This window comes from Chrysochloris asiatica, unplaced genomic scaffold (genome assembly GCF_000296735.1).
Source record: "Chrysochloris asiatica unplaced genomic scaffold, ChrAsi1.0 scaffold00186, whole genome shotgun sequence".
NCBI classification, from domain to species: Eukaryota; Metazoa; Chordata; class Mammalia; order Afrosoricida; family Chrysochloridae; genus Chrysochloris; species Chrysochloris asiatica.
The window spans coordinates 5,684,112-5,693,255 of NW_006408704.1; the positions used below are offsets into that span (position 1 = coordinate 5,684,112).

Consider the following 9,144-nt stretch of genomic DNA (forward strand, 5'->3'; position numbering starts at 1 on the left):
AGCAGATAAACTGAGGAGGTAGGATCTAAATCTCTCAGCTCCAGGGCCCTAAATGGTCCCAGAATGTGCAGTGGCACTCTGCAGATGGACTCAGGAAGTACATGTGCAGAGAGCTGTCTTGGCATCTGAGATAGCAGGAGGGGTGCCTTCCAGAGAGAAGTCAGGATGTTCCCTGGGGTAAAGGGGTGAGCAAGGGTGACTAGAGCAGACATGTGGGACAGCTGAGGAAAGTGGCATCCCCTGGACTAAATAAGGCCACTGAGCAGGAGAGCACAGGTATTATTCAGCCTGGGCAAGAAGCTTAGTGCCTCAGGAGCCCTACCCAGGATGGACAAGACGCCTTGGGCAGAGCCCAGCCTGGGTCTGGCTGGTCTGTCAGCTTCAGGCAAGTGGGTTCCTGGGTGACCAGAGCAGCTACACTGAGGCACTGTGTTCCTCAGGAGTGGGCCCCAGACTACGACAGAGGTGAGGCCCAGGAGCGAAGGTACACAAAGGATCCGGGGCCATGGAGGAGGAGGTGGTTGTTGTTAAGTGCCATCATGTTGGTTGCTACTCATAGTGACCCCTTATAGGGTTTCTGAGGAATGGCTGGTAAGTTTGAACCTCCGACCTTGCGGTCCAGTGCTTATTCTATAGTGGGTAGAGAAGCCCAAATACCTGAATGGGACCCTGTGTCCATCATGGAGGGCCCAGTAGACCCTTTGAGTCAGTCAGAAATCTGCTAGTTTAGGCAGCATTACCCCTAGGTTCTGGAGCTGAGCTGATCCTTTGGGCCAGGGTCTAAACATGATAGGGCCTCAGAGGAAGAAGAGGGCCCAACCAGCTTTTTTCTTTCATATCTACCCTGCAGACAGGATTTGAAGGGGCCTTCCCTGGCATATGTAGAGAAGCTGTAAAATCAGCTGGATATGGTTTGTTTTGTCCCTTTCAGAAAGACATTGCCTATCAGAGAAGTGAGAAAGTTGTCTTACTAGCTTCCTGCTATCCAGTTCTTTGAGAATAGATTTATTTCAAGTAGTCTGGTCCAAACTAGACTTTCTGTGGTGGTGGCCAGCCTGCAGACTTCCCGAGCTGTCCTCCCTTTGCAGCATGATGCCCAGATGGACTACTATGGCACCCGCCTGGCAACCTGCTCGTCCGACAGGTCCGTCAAAATCTTCGATGTGCGAAATGGAGGGCAGATCCTCATTGCCGACCTCAGGGGGTAAGTGTGGCCAGCCCAGGGCTAGGTCTCAATGTTTTGGCCTCTGAGGCCTGACCTCAAGCCTAGAAGGGATGGATGAGCACACAGTTCAAGCACCCTTCAGTGTGTTTAACAGAGATGACCCCAGGCCCCAGCTACCGAGCAGATGCCCCAAGATTTATCACTCGGTTAGGGGCCCAGGTGGGCCCAGGGATGAGTCCTGCTCTGGCATCCACAGAGGACCTTGGGAGGTGAGTCAGTTTACCTCTTTTGAGCTTTGATCTGCTCTACCACAGAATTGGGGCCTAGGAGTGTGTGCCCTGTGAGGGCATGGTGTCCAGCACACAGTAAGCCTTCCAGAAGTGCAGCCATTGATCCTTTTGAAAGTGGTAAACAGCACTATCTTCTAGTCCACATGATCTAGTCACTCAAAGAATAATGCCACAGATCCCATAATTCTGCCTGTGGCAGATGTTTCACCTACTCTTCTCCAGTTTAAGATCTCTACAAGTCCTTTCTCTGTCATTTTGATGGGCACCCCTCTACTGCTGTCCCTTCAGTTCACTGCCTTTCATGCCACTGGGATCTCCCAGGGTTCTATGGATAGAATTCAGAGCTTGACGAACTGGAGTGGGGGCAAAAAAAATGACTTTATTTTCGGTGCCGCTGGTGCTGAGCATTTCCTTCAATTACAGACGTAGGTAGGAAACAACTGTAGTAATTATGGTGCTTGTCACTGACACCAATAGAAGTGAGATGTTTTCATGTCACGTTTCAAACATCTGAAAATAGCACACATGTGTCCACTCTGAAACTGCAGTGATCATGCCACTGGACCATGTGACTTCATGTGCGTGTATCACCGTAAGCATAAACTTACTTGACATTTTTAATAACTATCTCAATATATTTGGGTTTCTTTTATAATCCTAGTGAGGGTGGCACTGTAGGATAAGCTACAAGGTTGGCAGTTCAAACCCACTAGCTGCTCCGCAGGAGAAAGGTGAGACTTTCTGCTCCCGTAAAGATGTACAGCCTCAGAAACCCTATACCGGGTCGCTGTGAATCAGAACCGACTGGATGGCTGTGGGTTGACTTGTTTTTTATAATCCTACTTCAGTATCCAGTGTTTTGTCTATTCTGTGAAGGGGCCTGTAGCCCTCAGTACATGTTTATTAACTAAGTTAAAGAAAATACAAATCAGAAGTTGTTTGGGGAAACAGGTCTCAAAGTTATCCTCTTGCCAAATGTCAGAAATCGAGTGACCAAGAAGCCAAATGGCAGTTTCCTGGTGCTGGGAGCACCTGGTGGAGCAGAAAGCTGCTGGAGTTAGGCCTGGTTGCCAACTCTGGCTGAAGTGGTTGTGTGTGCGTGGACTCAGTGCTTTCCCCTGTGCCTTCTTTTATGCTCAAAGGCTGTGAAATATTGGAGCGATACAATATTTACACCCCGTTCTTTTTTGCCCCAGGCAAAACTAAGCTAGTTTTTGGGAATTTGAATGACTCCCAGTTTCCCTAGCAGCTCGTTGCTAAGGACGAAGGATGTACTGTTGACCCAGGCAGAGGGAGGAGGAGGAGACTGAGTATCTCCAGTCCTCGTGTGAAGGAGTAAGCAGGAGTAGGACCGAGAGCTACCCAGGCGATGCGTAGGCTTTGGTTTGCTTAGTCGGGGTTTTTTGTGCCTAAACTGTTTATATGAGTTCTCCCAAATATTTAACCCACGTGACTCACCCCTCTCATGAAGGGTGATAGAGACTGAGCAGAGTGTCTCTGTTCCCTAGTTCTGCCATACCATGACTACCACAAGTGGAGGCTTGAATAAACTAGTGTGTTTTCTCACAGTTTCACAGGGTTGAAGTCCCAGTTGTAGAAAAGGTCCTGTCCCCATCCAGCATCTGTAGGCCTACGTTCCTTGGAGATCTGCACATCTCTTGGCATCAGTCTTCCCCTGGATCTTGGTCACAATGCAGGGACCCCAAGCCCAAAGCATGCACTCCACCCCCGGCATTTCTTTCTTGGTGGTAGGTGAAGTTGTTGCTGAATGCCATCTGTCTCGGTGGTAGGTGATGTTGTTGCTGAGTGCAATATAGTCGGCAGCCCTAGGCACTTCCCAGCCCTGAACCATCCTCACAGTCCATTGCTGCTGCCACTGTGTCAGTGCATCTCATTAGGGTCTTCCTCTTTTTCATTGCTGACCCTCCACATTACAAACCATGTTATAGGGACTGGTCCCTCCTGATGTCATGTCCAAAGTATGAGGGGGAAGTCTCGCTTTCCTGGCTACTAAGGTGGTATTTGTTGTTACGTGCCATCAAGTCAGTTCTGACTCATAGCACCCTGTATAGGGTTTCCAAGGAGTGGCTGGTGGGTTTGAACCACTGGGTTAGCAGTCCAGTGCTTATCCTGCAGCACCACACCAGGGCTCCAAGGTGGTTTCAGGTTCCTCCTTTTCTGCTCAGGCCTCTCTCCTTTTCTCTGGCATAAGGTAAAAAGTGCTGCAGTCCACACCCCCAGGAAACGTTCCTTACATTGGATCAGGGATGTGACTTGAGTAAGGGTGTTGCATCCAACGCAGTTCTCCTTACAACTGATTGGGTGTTCACATCATGTGGGTGGAGCCTGGACTCCTGACCCCTCCTTCTGTGGACTGATGCGAGCTGTCCCTGAATCAGAGAAGTGATTCCAAAACAAAGCCTGGCACAGGCTGGATGATAAGTTTCAGTCTTATCCATTGAATGCATAAAAACCAGGAGAAAAGAAAGCCATGCGTTTTGCACAAATTTTTAAAGTAGTGGAAAATGTGAAAATGAAGCAGATACAGCTTCCTCACAAACAAGGAGCAGCAATTCCATGCCATCTGCCAGTGTTCACAGAGCACGTGGCGGGTGCAGACCCTAGATTGCTGGGTGCCATCTGCCAAGTATAGTTTCTGCCCAGTCGGGTCAGGGAGGCTGATTGCTGCTGTAACCTCCACCAGTTACTTAACCTCCTCATTGCCCAGGGAGAGCCCCTATGGCAATGACAGTCTGTAACTCTCTCTTCCAAAATCATAAGCAGTTCTATCCTGAGCTACTGACTCAGCCTACCAAGGAAGCCCTTCAGTTTTGTCCAGAACGGCTTGGCAGGAGCACTGTGGGCTCCCCCGGCCTCTCTGAGCAGCCTCTAATCTCTCCCTTACAGTCATGAGGGTCCGGTGTGGCAAGTAGCTTGGGCTCACCCCATGTACGGCAACATCCTGGCCTCCTGCTCCTATGACCGGAAAGTCGTCATCTGGAAAGAGGAGAATGGCACCTGGGAGAAGACCCACGAATACACAGGACATGACTCCTCAGGTACCTGGAGGGGACGGGCCAGGAGCGCTGCAGGGTGAGGCCTCTGTTGGAGCTGAACCTCGTGTCCCTCCTCCTCCTGGCTTTCCAGCTACTGTGCCTATAGCTGAGGTCAGGTCCCAAGACCCTAAAACCGGTCCACAGCAGAGTGAGAAGGGTAAAGGCAGCATGGCGAGCCTTTCTTAAGGCTGAGCTTACTCACTTCAAATGCTGACCTTGTTTACTCACTTCAAATGCTGACCTTGTTCTCAGAGTGCGGGCCTTCTCATTTTGTTGTTCAGACAGACTTTAGTTAGTGTCCATAGCTGACAACATTACAACTTAACTTGTTACTGCTCCTACAGTTGTTTTTTTTAGAAATTTGATTAAACAATAAATCTGGGAAATCAAAGCCTACACCCTGCTTACTGCACTCCTCCCCTACAGTGAACTCTGTGTGCTGGGCGCCCCACGACTATGGGCTGATCCTGGCCTCTGGGAGCTCCGACGGGGCCATTTCCCTGCTGACCTACACCGGAGAAGGCCAGTGGGAAGTGAAGAAGATCAACAATGCTCACACTGTAAGTCCAGACCCTGCCTGCATAGCCAGTTCTCGGTCACCACATGTGCTATAGGCCCCTGGAGAGTGACAAGGTGTCCCTGCTTTTGGGACCTGACAGTGCCGAGTGGTGTAAACAGGAAGTTTTACAGGACTGTCGTTCCCGGTGCGCCTAGTCATTTTAGCATTCAGGTTAAAATAGTCGAGTAAGCATTGTGGGCTCTGTGTTGGGGGGCACTTCACCTTCTTGAGCCAAGCCATCCTCACAAATGAGCAGCCCAGCACAGTAAGAGGTATCAGTGGCTCAGAGAAAGGAAGTGAGTTTAGAAGGCACCGTGCTGGGATTGGAACTCATGAATCTGGGCCATCAAAGCCTTCTCCATATAGCAATTCTAGACTTTAATGACCCCAAACACTTCTCAAATCTAAATTCTTTTGCCACTGTGAGTATATCTTGAAATCCTGAAGAACCCACAGCTTAACCAGCCCTCAAGGATGTCTGGAGCCTTGGTACTTGGCTCTGTGATCCTCATTTGTTCCCCTATTTGCATAAGTGAGTAGGCTAGCAGAGGCTTCTGGGAAAATGGTGGCAGATGGCATCATAGTTTTTCATTCTCACCAAATCTACATGTAAACACCAGCAGCAACTGGGGAGCAAACTGAAACCTCATGAACAACAAAACTGGGTAATAAGGTCTTCCCAGCAATTCTGGAATGCAGCCACAAGGCCTGCAGACCATTGCTACCTAAACTGGAGGATGAGAGAGGAGGCCACAGGTGCCTGTAACAGACCCAGAGTTGACGACATCGGGTATCCAGAGAGTACAGCAGGCCAACTGTATCAGATCCAGTGGGTCTTAGTATAATCACAGAATTGTATAGCTGTCAGCTCAAGTTTCAGAATATTTCTACCCCCTTCCAGAAACTTACCCTAGTCCTAAGCAGCAACTTAGCTACTCTCTTTCTCCAGATTTGCATATCCTGAACATTCTCTATAAGGAGTGTCATGCAATATTTGATTTCTCAGAACAGAACATTTTAAAGGGTCATCCACTTGATGACATGTGTTCATACTTCACTACTTTTTTTTTTTTTTAAGGTTTTTATTGCGGATTGAGTGAAAGTTTACAGGGCATATCATCAGTTTTACATTCAACAAATCATATACCTTGTTTCATTACATTGATTGTAATCACCTCCATGTACCATCAGTTAACAGTATTTCTCTCTATCCACTTTAGGTTTTTTAAAGAAACACAAACAAAAAAACCCACTCAGGCATATATAATAATTTACATCTCCAATGGGCACATTCTGCAAGTCTGCTCCTGGCTACCAGCTCTTAGTCCTTCTCTTCTTAGTCCATGAATCTAGAGTCCTCAGCCACTCCCCCTCTCCATGCCCCCATCTCTGTCTCCATCTCTGGTGCTGCTGCATCTCTGGATAAGGTCCCTCACTCTGCTTGTGCGTTCCTCTCTTGATGGTCCTAGGATCCTCTGTTTCTGGACTGTAAGATTAACCACTCCCTTTTTTTGTTACAAAACTTCTATCTTTACAATTGTGACAATCACAATTAGTCTTGATAACAGTTATTCACTATTGAATCTTATGAATGTTATCCCCATCTCTTTTCACCAGATCCATCTGGACAAGATGACAGCTGTTCAGTGGGGACTCTTTCTTGTTCCCCATACTCTTAAGCTAAGCTCCCTCTTGAAACCTTGTAAGCCAGTCATTTCGTGCCTTTTAGGCCCCCTCATTTTAGGTAGCCAATGTCTAAGTTGTCCGTTCCTATAGCATTGAAACTTGATTTGAAGACTCTTTCCCTCTCTGTTGGTATTTAGAGTAACTACCACTCTGAGTATAGGTCAGGTTCATCATGAAGATGCATTATCTGTCACTGTAGCTGTTCCAGTCTGCTTGTCCTTTCTAGTGGGAATGTCTCACCTCACAAGGTTGTGGATGGGACTCAGGATTCCACCTAAGGTCCTATACTCTGTAAAGGCTTTGCATGAGGCCTATTTCACTGGGCAAGCTGTAAAACCCCTTTTAGATATTCCAATCAGTTTAGGCTGAAGGTGGGCTTACAAGTTTTCTCTAATCATGTTTCCCAACATTCCTTTTCTATCCTACTCAAGTGTCTGTTTTACAATAGTAGGCAAGGGAAACTAATATTCATAAGGCAGTCAAGGATTTTAGTATTATTTACCCTCTTCAAGCTATACCTAGATCCCTGTATCCCAGAGCCCTGTTGTTCCAAGGTTGAGTATGCATCACTATTTACCTCTGTCCCATTAGGCCATGCAAACCTGTCTCAGTGTTCCCCTATCTATCTTGTTTTCCTGCCTCCTCCCCCTTCTTGTATTGCCCTCCCCAACACCCAAAGTAAACCCCCCACCCCAACCCCATTGTGGTTACCTTATATTCCATTAGTTCTACCCTCCATTTAAGACAGTCTATTTTATCTAGTGATCTACCTGACCTTCCCACAACCTGGATCTCTGTTCTTCTGTATTTATCTTCTCTCACATTGTAATTGTTTTGATCATAGACTGACCTCCCAGATCCTCTGTTCTTATCATTTTATTCTGTTCTTGACTCTTCCATTTGTCTACTGAGTTCAGGTTGATGCTGCCGTGTACATCATTCTGTAGTTATTGTCTGTTCTTGTTGATTCTTAGTCCACAGAGCTTCCTTTAGGATGTTTTTCATAGCAGGGTTGGCTTTGGCAAAATCCCTTAGCTTCTGTTTTATCCTGGAATGTTTTGATTACACCATCGTATTTGATTGACAGCTTTGCTGGGTAGAGGATTCTTGGGTGGTAGTTTTTTTCTTTCAGGGTTTTATATATGTCTCCCCATTGCCTTCGTGCCTGCATGGTTTCTGTTGAGAAATCCAATCTTAATCTGATGTGCTTGCCTTTGTATGTTATGTTTCTCTTTTCCCTAGCTGCTTTCAAGATGCTGTCTTTATCTTTGATTTTGGAGAGCTTGATTATTATATGTCTTAGTGATTGTTTTTTAGGGTCTATCCGTCCTGGGGTTTGTTGAGTTTCTTGAATGCTTATCTTTTCACTTTTCATGATGTTAGGAAAATTTTCTTCCAGAAGCTCTTCAACTATCTCCTCTGTGGACTTGTGTGATTGTTCCTGTTCTGGAATGCCAATAATTCTTAGGTTATTCCTCTTCATGTTATCCAACATGAATCTTAGGCCTTCTTCAGATTTTCTTATCCTTTTTTGTATTTGTTCTTCTATCTTAGTAGTGTTGAGAGATTTATCTTCTAGCTCACTAGTTATGGCCTCTATCTCTTCAGTTCTACTCCTTTGCCCTTTCAGTGTATTGTCCATTCCTGATACTTTGTTATTAATCATTTGGACCTCTTTCTGTAGGTTTTGAATTGTTTCCAATGCTCTATCTATCTTATTTGATTGTTCCTGTAGTGCTTTCCTGACTTTTTCCTTATTTTTCTCAACTCCATTGAATAGTGTTTTGATACATTTTATTATCACTTTTCTGAATTCCTTCTCAGGCATTTCCAAAGCCTGCCCATCTTCCAGTATGGAGTGTAGGGCTCCTTCCAGCTCATTTGCCTCAGTCACTTTGTCTCGTTTCTGGACATGTGCAGATATGGTCATCTGATTCTGTTTTTTAGGCATCTTCAGAGGTTATCTGTGGCCTTACGACTCAGACGGCTATGTATTTTGGTATTTTTTATGCTTTCTGATTGCCTCCAGGTAGATATGATAAGGAAGTGGGCTTCCCTTTTCACTCTTCTTGAGAAATTTCATTTTGACGTAACTTAGGATTTAATTTTCGGCCTGTTTCCTTTTTTGTCTGCTTGTCCCACTCCACAATCCCTGTTAAGGCCTTTTTTCTAGTTGTAAACAGTTCAGGGCCAGCTGTGGCCGTTTGGTTTTAATTGGAAATTGTCTCTTTAAATTTCAAGGAGATCTGTGCGCATGCCGAGTAGAACCCTCCGAGGGTGGGACTGGGGTGCCCACTATAGTGCTCAGGCACCCCTGTAGTCACCTGAATGGAGGTACACAGACAGCAAGGGACCAATGAACAGCTACCAAAAGAGAAGACTATCCAC

At 46.4% G+C, this 9,144-nt stretch overlaps 1 protein-coding gene across 1 annotated transcript in view; it reads left to right on the forward strand.

Moving 5' to 3' along the window:
• Positions 1 to 9,144, forward strand: part of SEC13 (SEC13 homolog (S. cerevisiae)) — a 44,035-nt gene that overhangs the window by 2,878 nt on the left and 32,013 nt on the right. The window contains exons 3-5 of the mRNA XM_006872204.1: positions 1,089 to 1,204; positions 4,363 to 4,514; positions 4,938 to 5,071. Of these exons, the coding sequence (XP_006872266.1) occupies positions 1,089 to 1,204; positions 4,363 to 4,514; positions 4,938 to 5,071 (402 nt within the window). The remainder of the gene's footprint in view (positions 1 to 1,088; positions 1,205 to 4,362; positions 4,515 to 4,937; positions 5,072 to 9,144) is intronic.